This window comes from Anoplopoma fimbria, chromosome 22 (genome assembly GCF_027596085.1).
Source record: "Anoplopoma fimbria isolate UVic2021 breed Golden Eagle Sablefish chromosome 22, Afim_UVic_2022, whole genome shotgun sequence".
Taxonomy (NCBI): domain Eukaryota; kingdom Metazoa; phylum Chordata; class Actinopteri; order Perciformes; family Anoplopomatidae; genus Anoplopoma; species Anoplopoma fimbria.
This window is the reverse complement of record NC_072470.1, coordinates 890,307-905,725: the sequence shown is the minus strand read 5'-3', so window position 1 is coordinate 905,725 and position 15,419 is coordinate 890,307. Positions and strand designations below refer to the sequence as shown.

Genomic DNA, 15,419 nt, shown 5'->3' with positions numbered 1-15,419 from the left:
CTGTTTCAATGTACTATTCTAAAGTTAGTACTGCATGTGATAGGGTAGCTTTTGCTACAAATATGATGTAAAATTGCACAGAATTATGTTAAAATTGAACAAAAATGAAAACATAGAATAAAAAAAATAAAAAAAGAGCTCTGGGTCAAAAAGCAGATACAGTATTAGGAAATAATGTGATGCATGTGGCAGATTTGTACTTCTGGCCCTAGAAAAAAAAATGTTTCCACCAAACTCATAAAAACATTAATTTTTCTTTAAATTTAACTGAAACATGGTTTCTACAATATTCTGCAAAAAAAAAACAAAAAAGAAAAGAGGATTTGGTTCGTAAAGTTTAATTCCCAGAATGCAATGTGGCCAAAAATATGTGGAAACTTCTGTGCATGTTCAGTTTTGCACATACAACATAATTAATAATCTAAACAATGAGTTCCCTGATATCAATGTAAAGAGCTGCAGACGGACAGAAAAGCTTGCAGCCTCTCATGTTTACTTCTGTTTTTGTTTCTAGGCTGTAATAAGTGAAGTTCTGATCGGCTTTCAGACCTGGAGGGAGAAGAGAACCACGGAAAGACTGAGGATTAAGTAAGAAAAACAATATCTGACATACCTGAGCTGGGAACTACAAATCCAGATCATCTCTCTGAACACAGAAAACTAATATGATGCTTTGAAACATGAAAGATTGTTCCCTTTTTAAATACTATCTCATGTGTTTTTCTTGTGTTTAATTTAACATGTCGAGGACAGAAACACACTAAGATCTACTGGATGGAGACAGAAATACTTTCCTTTAATGTTCAGCTCGTATAAAGACATTTTTTATTAAAACAACAACATTCATTCTGACAAGCAAATAAATAGATAACTCGACTGCCAGAAGGATTTAAACACAAGTGAACTTATCACAGTTTAGGCTTTAATAATGAGATTTACAGTATACGTATGTGAACTGGTTCATGATGCATCTTGACATTTTGATGACCTTTGACCCTGGAAGAAACACAGAGATGAAAAGAAGAAGTGAGAAACAAACAGCATCACGAACTTTATCGAATCTCAGCTCTGAAACAAAACTCTTCAACATTAAACATTAAAAAAACAGCTGGTTTTAAATCAGGTGATCAATAATTATCACTATACTTATATGACCAAAAGTATGTGGACAGCCGTATGTGAGAGCTGAGCTGAGGAGATTAACTTGGGACCTGTTTAGGGACCTGATTCAGAACTTGTTGATCTCAGCTTGGGACCTGAAATGGTACTTGTTGGTCTTCATGTGTGACGAACTGGACTTAGCTTGGTCCATGACTTCCGGCTTGATGGACTTGACTTGGCACTTGTTGGAACCGACTTTGGCTTTGTTGGGCCTGACTTGGGCCTTTTTCATACTGACTTTGGCTTTTTGGTCTCAAACTTCTTGTCTTGTTTTGGAACTTGTTGATCTTGACTTGGGACTTGTAACTTGTCCCACCTCTACAGGACAGCATTGGGGACAGTTTTGGGCCCCATAGTGTTTTACATATGAATCAATAATGTGACTGAAAAACAGAAGAACCAAGCGACTGAGCAGCAAAACAAAGTTAACGACATTTGAAAAGTCTTGAAATGAGTCGACGGTTTTATTTACTTGATCTTATCTCACAGACTCAAACACTGAACTGAAACAGGAAGCAGAAGTGGATCAAATTGATCGGAATCTAAATTACAAAATAAAGCTGATAAACATCGATGAAGTCGACCGAACGAATTGAAACGACACAGATGGAAAATTAGAGTTGACTCATTGAGGTCTGACCACACAGACACACACGTAGAATGTCAAGTCACAGTGTGTTAACAAACGTGATGGTGCTGACAGGAAGTGTGTGTTTCAGTTTGTGTGTTTTGAGCTTCGGTGTGTGTGTGTGTGTGTGTGTGTGTGGCGTGTTGACAGGAATCTGGTTTCAGTGGTTTTTAATTCATTCGGCCTTTAGTTTCATCTGTGTTCACACAGACTGTTACTGACCTGAAACTACGACTCAAACTGTATCAACCGTCTTCTGACATTTAAAACACGGTTATAAAAAGGACATGTAAACATTAACATATCATCAAGTCACTTCATTTCAGTAGAAATAAATACGATTTTTTTTCAAAGAGTGCTTGTATCTTGAAAACAAGATGGAAGCACCAAAAGTAAAAGCACTCATTATGCAGAATTTATTCATTTAAATGACTTTAAACATTGCTGATAGTTTAATATATCATAATACATCATCATTTATTAGTTGATTATATTTTGTATTATTGATCTTAATGTATAAAGTAACAAAAAAGAATTACAGTGCAGTACAAAGTCGCATTTTTACCTCTTAGATTTGCATACAATTTTGATTCATGTGAGAATTCATGTGCAATATAAATAATCTTTGCAATCCAATGTGCAATATTAACAACCATTCAGTCATATTTGAGTTTTTTATTTTACCTTTACTGTCTGAATACTTATGTATTGTACTTGTTTTAATCTTGTTTTTCTACTTATGCCTGTTGTTGCTGTTATCATGCAAATGTCTGCTGTGTGACTAATAAAGGATTATTTTATTTAATCTTATCTCATTTTAACATAAATGGAAATAAGCAAGAAAAGTTCATGTACCTCAAAAGAATACTTAAGTAACGTACTTACGTAAATGTACTCAGTTACATTTGAGCCTCACTTATGTTGAGAATCTAAAGATAGTTGAAGTAAAGTTCTCTCTGTCCTGACCCCACAGTGGAGGAATGAACTCCCCACTGACCTCAGGACAGCAGAGTCGCTGCCCATCTTTAACCTCACCTCTTCAAGAAGCTCTACCCTGAGCCTTCCTCGTAGCACTTATTGTATTCGTATTTGTTTACTGCACTTATCCTATTCATAGTAGTCTGTTGCAATTATTGTTTTTTTCGTAGTAATTTGCCTCTGCACTATACTTTTGCTCTGGTTTATGCTTTAAGATGCTTGTTTAAGAAAGGAGATGCACTGATGACTTCTGGTGACTAGTAGTTCTCTTGAATACCTATGTTGAATACACTTCCTGTAAGTCGCTTTGGATAAAAGCGTCTGCTACATGACTGTAATGTAATGTAATGTAATGTAATGTAATGTAATGTGATGTAATGTAATGTAATGTAATGTAATGTAATGTAATGTAATGTAATGTGATGTAATGTAATGTAATGTAATGTAATGTCTTACCTTTGTGTCGGGCAGAGACACGGTCAGCCCAGTCGAGGTCCTCGGGCTCAGACTCAGCTTCCTCTTCCACAGATAATAAAACTCCACACACTCAGAGACCGACTTAGTCTGAACCTGAACACACACACACACACACACACACACACACACACACACACACACACACACACACACACATACACACACACACACACACACATATTAACACATGATTACACACAGAGTGAAACACACTGAGCTGTTGTTTGAGGTCTTAACTCACGGCTTTCTGGATTCTGATGAAGTCTTTGTGATGAAGCTGCAGGGATTTAACCAGCAACCTCCTCTCTGCTGCGCTCCAACTGACGACTGCAACGCACATTTAGGAATCTTTAGAAACTGAACACCTCAACTAAAGCAATCTAACAAAAAGTCTAGATGATTCAAGTAATGTTACTAGAACTTAAAATGTTCTTCTTCGAGCAGTCACCACAACTAACTTCAACTAACGTGAACTATGAATTCCCAGCAACACTGAAGTCCCCAGATCATCTTTTGTTTGAACCAATAAACCAAAGTTGCAGGAGAGGACCAATGAGGAGCTAATGTTACGTGAAACAGAATATGTACTTGGATGCCGTTGAGCTGTTCGGTTGTTGTCGGAGGTTTCAGGCGTCGACAGCAGCTTCTCCACCGTCAGCTGGAAGAAATAAACAAAGACCTCAGTGTCACTGCGGCTAGTTTTGATCTGGAGAACTAAAGTAAAGATGAGGCTCGGACAGTTGATGGACATAAACTAAAAAAACTGGTATGTCTTATTCGTTTTTTAGAATGCTAATCTAATAAATGTTTGAGGAATTGTTTGTCTCAGTTTAGGCTTATTCCTGACTTTCTGGTCTTGGTTTGGGATTCGTTGTTCTTTCCTTCAGACTTGACCTAGGTGTTGTTGTTTTTTAGCTTAAGTATCAACTTGGGACTTGTTGATCTTACCCTGTTGGTCCTGACTTGGGACTTTCTGGACTTGTTGGTCTTTACTGAAGTCTTGACATAGCTCTTGCTGGTTTTGGCCGAGGACTTTTCTTGGGACTTGTTGGTCTTGACTTGGGACTGAATTTCCCCTTGATTTAGGACATGCTGGTCATTGCTTTAGACTTCATATGGCTCTTGACTCAGGACCTGGCTCTGGACCTGACTTGGGACTTGTTGGTCTGAGCTTGGGGCTGATGTGAGGTCATGTGTAGCCTAGCTTAGCATAAAGACTAGAAGCAGTGGGAAACGGCTAGCCAAAAGTTGTCTTGTTTCCTAAATGATCAATAATCCATCTTCATTACACAGTTTGGATCAACAGCCAATGAGATCTTACCAGGAAGTCTCCTCTGCACTCTGATAGGACGTCAAGGGCAAACTCCAGGCTGGCCCCGCCCCCTGGCACCACGCTGGAGCGAACCATCGTCAACAGAGCTTCAACTGGACAAACAAGGCGTCAGTCAAAAAGATGTCCAAAGGTAATCATCATCACAACAATAACCAGAAGATCTGTGTGTTTGTCTACCTCTCTGCTGACTGGCGGGACCCTCCAGCTCGTCCCATGGCGACCACAGCAGCAGGGCATTGTGGGAGTCGGAGTCGGCGAGTTTGCAGACCCGCAGCGGTGGGATTTCCGCCTGGAAGCTCCGCCCTTCATTGATCCGCCTGTGATTGACAGCTCAGCGTAAACAGGTGATCAGCATTGTGAAAAAAGAAAGAAATGTATTTGTTTAATTATTTAACTTACGGCTTTTTGATTAGTGTCCTAGTGGGAGGGGAGGCCGTCGCCATGGCACCAAGACCAGTGAGTCCATCTGCCGATCAGACGCACAAAGTTTAACAACAACACGTCCCTCCTCTAGGTGTCGCCAGCAGGACGTGTTTCTGATGACGCCGTTACTCACTGTGGTCGTTGTGAAGCCTCACGGTCTCCACTCTCTGTCGCCTCCTGGTGGCGAGGGAGCAGTACAACCCTGGCCCCGCCCTGAGGGGACACAGCATCGGAGGAGGGGTGTAGCGTGCACCGTCATCCCCGGCAGCCTCTCCATCACCTGCTTCACCATCCTCACCCTCCTCTTCTTCTTCTTCTTGGTGCATCAGGCTGCAGTAGAGATGCACGTCGCCTCCAGTGGGCGGAGACGTGCGTCTGCATCTCCCCCGTCCACCCCGACACGCCTTGGCGGTACCTCTGGATTGGATGGGAACGGAGACGGGCATCACCATGGAGACGGCGGGTTGGACGACTGGGGAGGGTTCCTCACTCTGGAGACAAAAATAACATTAAAACCTGAACTCTGTTGCCACAAGGGGGCAGCCTTTTGTCAACTTGTATATCCATCCATCCATCTTCCATAACCGCTTATCCAGTTAAGGGTCTCAGGGTGCTGGAGCCGATCCCAGCTGTCAATGGGTGAAGGCAGGGTTCACCTGGACGGGGTTCACCTGGACAGGGTTCACCTGGACAGGTCTCCAGTCTGTCACAGGGCTGACATATAGAGACAGACAACCATTCACGCTCACATTCACACCTACGGGCAATTTAGAGTCTTCAATGCACCTAAGCTGCATGTCTTTGGACTGTGGGAGGAAGCCGGAGAACCCGGAGAGAACCCACGCTGACACGGGGAGAACATGCAAACTCCACACAGAAGGTTGTCCAGCCCGGGAATTGAACCCGGGCCCCTCTTGCTGTGAGGCGACAGTGCTAACCACTACACCACCGTGCAGCAACTTGTATATTCAATAATAATAAAAACAACATGTGTGGACCTTGTTCAACCACGTCGCTGATCTGGATCCGCTGTGCGAACGCATGTGTCCGTTCAACGCCGGAAGACTCCTGAAATCCCGCTTACACACCGTACACAGCAGCCTATAACACAAACACACGTTAGAATCGATTACATAGAATGTTCAAACACAATCATCATTTTCATTCAAGTTACCTGGACGGAAGAACCTGAGGGCTGTTTCCAGGTTGTGGTCGTTTTATCTGCAATGAACGGAAGAGATTTAAATCAATTTAACAATGAAATAAGGCCAAAACTGATGGTTTATTAAATTAACTTTGATTACTTTTTGTGCATCTCCACCTCCTCTTCTCCTTCCTCCTCTGCTTCCTCCTCCTCCTCCTCCTCCTCCTCCTCCTCTTCCTCCTCTTCCTCCACCTCCTCCGCTCTCCTCCCTCCAGCTCAGCCCAGCAGAGAGGCCTGGAGACTGGGCAGCACTGCTGACATCCTGGCCTCTTCCCTGTGGAGAGAAACAGCCCTCGGTGGTGTCCATGAGACCCGTCTGGTCCTGGATCAGCTCACTTTGGCTCTGGAGGAGGTGTCCGGCTGTCTGATGGGGGTGGAGCTGACCGGGGTCAGAGGTCATAAGGTAGCTGTCATACTCATGTAGAGAGCAGCTGAGGGTTTCATCTCTGCTCAGCTGCCTGAATGATTGTTCGTCAAAATCTGGTCTCTCTGTCCTTGGAGGCATTTGCGAACCGGGGCTGGAGAATGTTGGGGTTTGTGGGTAATGAGGACTCGGACCAGGGGTGGTGGGGCTACCGAAAGGCTGGGGCGCATAGTCGTCATTGTAACTGTCATGGAAAAACTGGGTGCTGGAGAAGTCTTCAGTGGTTGATGAGTCAAACTCCACAGAGCTCCATCTCCCCTGGGCGACTCCTCCAGTCCCGGGGCCCGGCGGAGGCCACTGCAGCTGGGGTGGAGTTGGACTCCAGGTGCCCTGAACTGGACCGGATTGGTCACCCGGGCCATAAACACCACTAGAAAGGTGTGTGTGGTTGTTGTAGGGCAGTCTGTGCGTGTTCTCCAATTCATCTTGGTGCTGAGTCCCAGCGGTACTGAACTGGTTCTGGTTCTGGAGATTCAGGTGGGCAGTGGTCTGGTTCTGTTTCGGAGACAGACAAATAATATTGTTGGGATGATAATCAGCTGCTGGGTTCTGTTTTATGTGGAATAGAATGGACGACTAGCTTACCTGGTAGGTGTAACCGTAGCTCCTGGGCAGGTAGGAAGGTTCAGAAGGTGGTTCGGCTCTGCTCCAGTCTGGATTACCTGGGTCGTGATTTTGGTTGTAGATGTGGTGCTGGTGCAGGGAGAGGTGAGGGGAGGTTACCTGGGGATGGGGTACAAAATGCGGGGAGGTAACCTGGGACTGGGATACAAGATGAGGGGAAGTTACCTGGTTATGAGGTTCAAGGTTGGGGGAGGTTACCTGGGCATGGGGTACAAGATGAGGGGAGGAAACCTGGTTATGAGGTAGAAGGTAAGGGGAGGTTACCTGGCAGTTGGATCCAAGGTGAGGGGAGGTTACCTGGATATGAGGTACAAAGTTGGGGGAGGTTACCTGGGGATGGGGTACATGGTTGGGGGAGGTTACCTGGGGATAGGATCCAAGGTGAGGGGAGGTTACCTGGGTATGAGGTAGAAGGTTGGGGGAGGTAACTTGGGGATGGTGGGCAAGGTTGGGGGAGGTTACCTTTGGATAGGGTACATGGTGACGGGAGGTTACCTGGGGATGAGGTAGAAGGTGAGGGGAGGTCATTAGATGCTGGTAATGGAGTGAGGATAGTTGGGTCTGGGGTGAGAGGTTAGCAGAGGTTATCTGGAGATGGTTCCTGGGTGACGGGGAGGAGGAGAGGGGGGGAGGTGAAGAGCTGAAGGGAGACGACTGTGACAGAGAGGAGTGATGGGCGATGGGAGGAGGAGGGGAGGAGGAAAACGGCCACGAGTCAGCCATGATGTCACACACACCTGTCAACACTGAATGTGTTTATGTGCATGATCATATGTGTGTGTGTGTGTGTGTGTGTGTGTGTGTGTGTGTGTGTGTGTGTGTGTGTGTGTGTGTGTGTGTGTGTGTGTGTGTGTGTGTGTGTGTGTGTGTGTGTTCATGTGAATCTGACGATCTGCAGAAAGAATCAAAGGAAGTCTTGTTAGTAACTTTTTAACTAATAATCAGGAAAATCAACCTGGAGGAACTGTTTCCCCGTTTCAATTAACTTCCTGTGTTTTAACGGTTGTTACTGTAAAACGTTTAACTGGACGTGTAAACGAGTTTATTTTATCTCTGACGACCTCACGGCAGCTTCATGTGTCGGTATGAGTAAGTGTGAATGTGTGATAAGAGGACGCTTCTAAGAATTCACACCCACAGACAAATAAAACTCAACTTCTCTTAAAGGGACATCTGATGAATTCAGATGTAAAAACCTAATTTAGCATTAAAACCAACACAATTATTAGATATTCTACTTTTTTTCCCATCAATGTTTTTCTGAAGTTTATCATTCAGAAGAAGATTAAACTTCACTGATGCTTTCAAATTGTTAGAGAAAACTAAACTCCTTTTTTAAATGTGATATACAAAGCCCCTTTTTATCATTTCTGTAAGATAATGATCATTCAATCCTAAACTTCTATAAGTATCAAATGTAAAATAAAACAGTATATATAAAAGATGTATAGTGTCCTACATGATGATTAAAAGTACAAATCATGAATAAAATCAATCGGAAATTAACATCATTGATGTAACGTCAACATTTAGTTTGAAATAAAGTGAAAATAAAATCCCCTCTCACCTGAAACATCATCGACTGCAACTGACTGACTCTGTGTGTGTGAGTGTGTGTGTGTGTGTGAGAGAGTGTGTGTGTGTGTGTGTTGTCAGGATGTGGTCACATGTTCTTCCTCTCTCGGGTCGACTCTCTGCTTCTTCCTCATGATGACGATGTCATGAAACAGAAGAGCTCAGACAAACAAATTAAGATGAACAGTTTGATGTATTAATTCAAATCCAAATATTTAAAACTATATAAGGCAAACAATAAAGATAAATAAGATAGAGCGATACTTTATTGATCACGAAATAGTAGCACGATAAAAAAGAGACACACACACACAGAGGAATAGAGAATAAAAACGCAGCAGTAAAGGGATATAAATACCACAGACAGTTGTCACTGTAACAGAGGATGTGCTAATTCAGGTAATGCAAGTGAAAGGCTATATATATATACTGTATATATATATATATATATATATATATATTTTTTTATCTTTTTTTTTCTTAAATGGTACAATAAGAAACTTTCATATATTTATAAATAAATGTTTATTGTACAAATAATAGCCATTTTAAATACATATTTTTCTTTTTTTAATGAATTTATGAATTAAAAATATGTTAAAATCGGTCAAATTTACAAATTAAAGCAGCCTGACTGAAGAGTGGCTAAATTTAAATTTAAATTACAGAAACTACATTTTAATTAAGATTATTGATACACGTGTGTTTGTAAAATAAATAATAAAAAAATAAAAAATAAAAATTTAAATTACACCCACAGACAAATAAAACTCAACTTCTCTAAAGGGACATCTGATGAATTCAGATGTAAAAACCTAATTTAGCATTAAAACCAACACAATTATTAGATATTCTACTTTTTTTCCCATCAATGTTTTTCTGAAGTTAGTTTATCATTCAGAAGAAAATTAAACTTCACTAAATGTTAAACTACATTTTTATTAAGATTATTGATACACGTGTGTTCGTAAAATAAATAATTTTTTTTTTTTTAATTTAAAATTAAATTACAGAAACTACATTTCTATTAAGATTATTGATACACGTGTGTTCGTAAAATAAATAACACATTTTTTTAAATTTAAAATTAAATTACAGAAACTACATTTCTATTAAGGTTATTGATACACGTGTGTTTGTAAAATAAATAATAAAAAAATAAAAAATAAAAATTTAAATTACAGAAACTACATTTCTATTAAGATTATTGATACACGTGTGTTCGTAAAATAATATGTTTGTAAAATAAATAAAAAAATAAAAAATTTAAAATGAATTACAGAAACTACATTTCTATTAAGATTATTGATACACGTGTGTTCGTAAAATAAATAACACATTTTTTTTAAATTTAAAATTAAATTACAGAAACTACATTTCTATTAAGATTATTGATACACGTGTGTTCGTAAAATAAATAACAAAAAAAATTTTTTTAAATTTAAAATTAAATTACAGAAACTACATTTCTATTAAGATTATTGATACACGTGTGTTTGTAAAATAAATAATAAAAAAATAAAAACTACATAAAAATTTAAATTACAGAAACTACATTTCTATTAAGATTATTGATACACGTGTGTTCGTAAAATAAATAACAATTTTTTTAAAAATTTAAAATTAAATTACAGAAACTACATTTCTATTAAGATTATTGATACACGTGTGTTCGTAAAATAAATAATAAAAAAATAAAAAATAAAAAAATGAATTACAGAAACTATTTTGTTTAAATTTGATACACGTGTGTTCGTAAAATAAATAACACATTTTTTTTAAATTTAAAATGAATTAAGAAACTACATTTCTATTAAGATTATTGATACACGTGTGTTTGTAAAATAAATAATAAAAAAATTTAAAATTTCTATTAAGATTATTGATAAATAAATAATAAAAAAATGAATTACAGAAACTACATTTCTATTAAGATTATTGATACACGTGTGTTTGTAAAATAAATAATAAAAAAATTTTTTTAAAATAAAAATTAAATTACAGAAACTACATTTCTATTAAGATTATTGATACACGTGTGTTTGTAAAATAAATAACAATTTTTTTTAAATTTAAAATTAAATTACAGAAACTACATTTCTATTAAGATTATTGATAAAAATAAATAAAAAAAAATAAAAAATAAAAAATTAATTACAGAAACTACATTTCTATTAAGATTATTGATACACGTGTGTTCATAAAATAAATAATAAAAAAATAAAAAATGAAAAGAAACTACATTTCTAAAGATTATTGATACACGTGTGTTCAGAAACAGAAACTACATTTCTATTAAGATTATTGATACACGTGTTTGTAAAATAAATAATAAAAAAATAAAAAATGAATTACAGAAACTACATTTCTATTAAGATTATTGATACACGTGTGTTTGTAAAATAAATAATAAAAAAATAAAAATTTAAATTACAGAAACTACATTTCTATTAAGATTATTGATACACGTGTGTTCGTAAAATAAACATTTTCCTGATGGTCGGAACCTTTCTCAGGCAAATCGCAGCGTAGCACGGTGTCTTTAAAGTGAGGGACCGAGGTCACACATGATCCCTTTCCAGCGATTTGAACCTTCAGAATAAAGGCGATAACGCGGGTCAACACATCAATACTACTGCCTGTTCTTGTGCCTGTCGCTTTTATTTTGAAGTTTGACAGCAGAAGCTCTCTCTCCGTCCTCTCTTCTTCTGTTCAGGTCAGCAAGTAAAACCTCCACAATTGTATTTTACTTTTATGCATATTTATGTGTATATATACATATGAAACGGTTAATTCACGGTTGTTTAGTAGAATGTAAATAAATAAAGCTGAATGCATATCAATGCATCAGTAATGAAATGCACATTATTCTGCAGAATGAGGACTTTTACTTTCTGGTGCATGAAGTATATTTAATGATACTTTAGTCCTTTATTTTTTATATTTTCAATGCATAACTTTTGCATATAACAGAGTACATTAACACTGTGGTGTTACTACTGTCACTGGAGTAAAGTCACCGAAACTACATTCAAATTAATACAAATAAACACATTTAAAAACATGTGTCACTGACTTTAGTGATTTTTTTAAATAAATACAGTAGCAGTCAACAGTTTGTTCACACCTTCTCATTCAACTACTGTGAAGAATGTAAAATATAAAACATATTCTGGTTTGTTGAGCACATAATTCCATATGTGTTCCTTCATAGTCTTCAATATTAATCTACAATGTAGAAAAAAATATAAAGAAAATAAAGAAAAAACATTGAATGAGAAGGTGTGTCCAAACTTTTGACTGGTACTGTAAATATATATTTAAGTTCTCAGCTACTGTTCGGTAAAAATGCAAACAAATGTTTTCAGTTTTTATTAGTTTACATATAAATATTCATGAAGATGATTCCTGGTGTCTCATCCCTGCAGGTCCACCATGTGGAGGTAGACGTTGTTTGGACGCCATGATGTCCCACATCAGGAGGACGTTGTCTCTTGGAAGAAGCCGCTCAGCCGTCTGCGGGTGTCGAACCAGCAACCCGCCGGCTCGGTCCGGCTCCACCTCCATCGATGGTGCTGAAGGAGGGCTGGTCCTGCAGTCCCGGTCCACCGACGTGTACCAGAACCTGGCTCTGGAGGACTGGATCGACGCCAACGTGGACCTGCAGCGGCGCGGCGTCCTGCTGCTGTGGAGGAACCGGCCGGCCGTGGTCATCGGGCGCCACCAGAACCCGTGGACCGAGTGCAACCTGCCGGCCATGAGGAGGGCCGGCGTCCCTCTGGCCCGGAGGAGGAGCGGCGGCGGGACCGTGTTCCACGACCTCGGGAACCTCAACCTGACGTTCTTCAGCTCCAAGAAGGCGTACGACCGGCGGAGGAACCTGAAGGTCATCACAGACGCTCTGAGGAGGATCCGTCCGGAGCTGGACGTCCAGGCCACCGAGCGGTTCGACATCTTACTCAACGGACACCTGAAGATCTCAGGTAGGAGGAGGAGTCAACTACATTACCCAGAGAGCACTGCAGTAGAAACCTGTTAGAGCAACACAGGCTGAGAGGAGAGAACTCAGATGAAGAGAGATGATCTAAGTCATTAATCAATCAACTGGTTGTCACGGTAACAGTGTACGTGTGTTGTCGTTAACAGGAAGTGCGTCCAGGCTGAGCAGGAAGTCGTCCTACCATCACTGCACCCTGCTGCACTCCGCCGACCGCTCCGCCCTCTCCGCCGTGCTCCGCCCCTCCTGTGCCGGCATCCGCAGCAACGCCACGCCCAGCGTCCCCTCGCCAGTCGCCAACCTGCTGGACCACGCCCCCACGCTGCAGTGGGAGGAGCTTCTGGAGGCACTGGTGCACCAGTACAATGCAGGTACTCTACTGGTGTGAGCTGGTCTGAGGTCTGTGGGAGAGGGGCCCCCTGCTGGTCATCTAGTGTAACTACAGCAAATATAACCTACACATTAATTACATGTTAAGTGATTAATCGATAGTTGTGCTTTTATAATAATAAGAGGGAAAATAATATAATTTAAAATAAAAATACTATATATGGAAAATACTAAAATACGATATATGGAAAATAAAATATAATATATTGAAAATAAAATATAATATATTGAAAATAGAAATACAATTTAAAGAAAATAAAACGACAATATAAGGAACATTTTAAATACATTATATAGAAAAAAAAAAAAACAATACTACAATAAAAATATATGATTATTATTAAATATTAAAAGAAAAATATTAAAAATACAATATATGGAAAAAATATAGAAAAACACATGCAATATTTGGAAAATAAAATATACTGTATATAAAAATGAAAAAACCTTAATTAAGAAAATAGAATGTATAAAACAATTTAATTCTATATTAAGAACAGTTCAAATGTGTTATAAAGAAAAAACATAAAAAACGTCTCATTTCCTTCTGAAGTTGGAAAATAAACAACATTTATAACTTATTTAAAGCAGCTGATGGTTGTCGCTGCAGTGATGTCACAGCGTACTCCAGGGTGTGTCGGTACACTGTGACATCACAGCCTGGTATTAAGTGGCCCCTTTAAACAACAAAAGTTTCTGATTAAAATGTTTTTCTCATTCTGACCTTTAGAGTTCAGCTTCGGTGCCGCCTCCACGCTCGTCGACCCGGCTGATGAGTCGGCGTTTCCTGGCGTCGGCACGGCGGCGGCAGAGCTTCGCCGCTGGGACTGGACGTTCGGTCGGACGCCAAAATTCAGCGTCGAAAACCTCCTGGAGCTGAAGGACGACCGGTCGGACGCCCGCTGCTCCGCCCGGCTCCACGCGGAGGTGAAGGGCGGCGTGATGGAGAGCTGCGAGCTGGACGTCCCGGCGGACTGGCTCCCCCGGCGGCTGAGCGGGGAACTGAGCGGCGTTCTGGTCGGAGAGAGGTTTTGTCCTCATCGGGCCGCCGCTGCTCTTTCTACGCTGATGCGGTCGGAGAGCAACGAGCTGCAGAGAAGACTGCACGACCTCTGTGACGCTGTGGTGTCTGTGATGGGCTGAAATAAAACCATCAACTCAAAGAGACGAGTTATTGATCCACAGGGAGCTGATCAAGGGGCTGTTAGTGCCCCCTGGAGGCTGCAGAGTGAACTACATACATACATCTGAAGTGGTAGGGGTCACCAAACAAACAACGTCCTGATGATTGATCTATTCTGGAGCTGCAACAAGACATAGATAATACATTTAAAAATAATAAGCAGCTATTTTGTTAATCAATCAAACAGTTTTTGCTGTTTTTGGTTCCAACTTGTTGCTACTTTTCATGGTTTTTCATATTTAATAATTCATTTTTTACTTGTTGGCTTTATGATTCATGTTATTTATTGTCATTTGCACAACAATCACAGAGATTATATACAGCAGTGTCTTATTTATCAGTACATAAACAATTCACAAAGTGTCAAACATCACAAAGTATTAATTTCGAACATGAAATATCAGTTAAACAGATTATGATGTTTAATTTCACTAAATACAGCAAGAAAATTATTGTATTATGAAATATTGTTTAATGTATGAATATAAAATGTGTCCTCAATTACAACAAAAATGATCAGGTAGAGTTTCCTGCTATAATAAATACATGAAATAAGTTTATTTTCTTATTATGGTGTAAAAACATGGAAACTTGACCACTGACCTTTCAAAATAAAAGTATGACAGCCTCATTCAAGCTTTGACTAATTTAATCTGTATGAATAAATGTTTTATTTATTAAAGTAAATCTCTTATTGCTTATTTACAACATTAAAAACTCGGACAGGTCGTGTCGCAGGACGCATGCGCAGTTCTCCCGACTGGAGCCATGTGTGCTGCCGGGGAAGAGAGGAAAAATGGAAGAGGTATCACTCTGCTGTTTTCTCCTGAAACTGAATGCTTATTTATTTATATTCTATTCTGCAGATATTAATATTATATTTAATACAGATTTATGTATTTTTTTTTGCCTGCAATGGGCTCTACATTTATACCGATTTTAGTTTCAGAAATGACTTAAATGCATTTTGATGAATGAAGTATATTTTGATGAATTCTTTCATATTTTATTTACTTAAATTA

General features: G+C 39.4%; 2 protein-coding genes across 5 annotated transcripts; one reads left to right on the top strand and one right to left on the bottom strand.

Moving 5' to 3' along the window:
• Positions 1 to 342: 342 nt before the first annotated feature.
• Positions 343 to 8,875, bottom strand: LOC129111634 (uncharacterized). Of its 4 annotated transcripts, none has more exons than XM_054623664.1 (14): positions 8,820 to 8,875; positions 7,418 to 8,144; positions 7,214 to 7,321; positions 6,305 to 7,123; positions 6,175 to 6,221; positions 5,999 to 6,101; positions 5,134 to 5,491; positions 4,977 to 5,043; positions 4,755 to 4,894; positions 4,566 to 4,669; positions 3,833 to 3,902; positions 3,486 to 3,571; positions 3,224 to 3,337; positions 343 to 996 (listed from the first exon to the last, which is right to left on the bottom strand). In XM_054623664.1, exons 2-14 carry the CDS (start codon positions 7,973 to 7,975, stop codon positions 961 to 963), a joined length of 2,610 nt encoding a protein of 869 aa, XP_054479639.1. In that variant the 5' UTR covers positions 7,976 to 8,144; positions 8,820 to 8,875; the 3' UTR covers positions 343 to 960. The 4 variants fall into 4 exon arrangements, with proteins under 4 accessions (XP_054479639.1, XP_054479638.1, XP_054479640.1 ...); XM_054623665.1 differs by having other exon boundaries at positions 344 to 996; positions 7,214 to 7,351; positions 7,517 to 8,144; XM_054623666.1 differs by having other exon boundaries at positions 344 to 996; positions 7,517 to 8,144.
• A 2,544-nt stretch (positions 8,876 to 11,419) lies between these two features.
• On the top strand, positions 11,420 to 15,022 carry lipt1 (lipoyltransferase 1). Its single transcript, XM_054623683.1, has 4 exons — positions 11,420 to 11,543; positions 12,256 to 12,810; positions 12,974 to 13,195; positions 13,945 to 15,022. The coding sequence occupies exons 2-4, from the start codon at positions 12,291 to 12,293 to the stop codon at positions 14,355 to 14,357; spliced, it is 1,155 nt and encodes a 384-aa protein (XP_054479658.1). The 5' UTR covers positions 11,420 to 11,543; positions 12,256 to 12,290; the 3' UTR covers positions 14,358 to 15,022.
• Positions 15,023 to 15,419: the final 397 nt, after the last annotated feature.

Coding starts and splice junctions, on each gene's coding strand:
- lipt1 (XM_054623683.1), top strand. CDS start 12,291: ATGATGTCCCACATCAGGAGGACGTTGTCTCTTGGAAGAAGCCGCTCA. Junction 12,811..12,973: donor CGGACACCTGAAGATCTCAG/GTAGGAGGAGGA, acceptor TGTCGTTAACAG/GAAGTGCGTCCAGGCTGAGC. Junction 13,196..13,944: donor GGTGCACCAGTACAATGCAG/GTACTCTACTGG, acceptor TCTGACCTTTAG/AGTTCAGCTTCGGTGCCGCC.
- LOC129111634 (XM_054623663.1), bottom strand. CDS start 7,975: ATGGCTGACTCGTGGCCGTTTTCCTCCTCCCCTCCTCCTCCCATCGCC. Junction 4,670..4,754: donor TCCCGCCAGTCAGCAGAGAG/GTAGACAAACAC, acceptor TTGTTTGTCCAG/TTGAAGCTCTGTTGACGATG. Junction 3,572..3,832: donor AACAGCTCAACGGCATCCAA/GTACATATTCTG, acceptor TGTGCGTTGCAG/TCGTCAGTTGGAGCGCAGCA.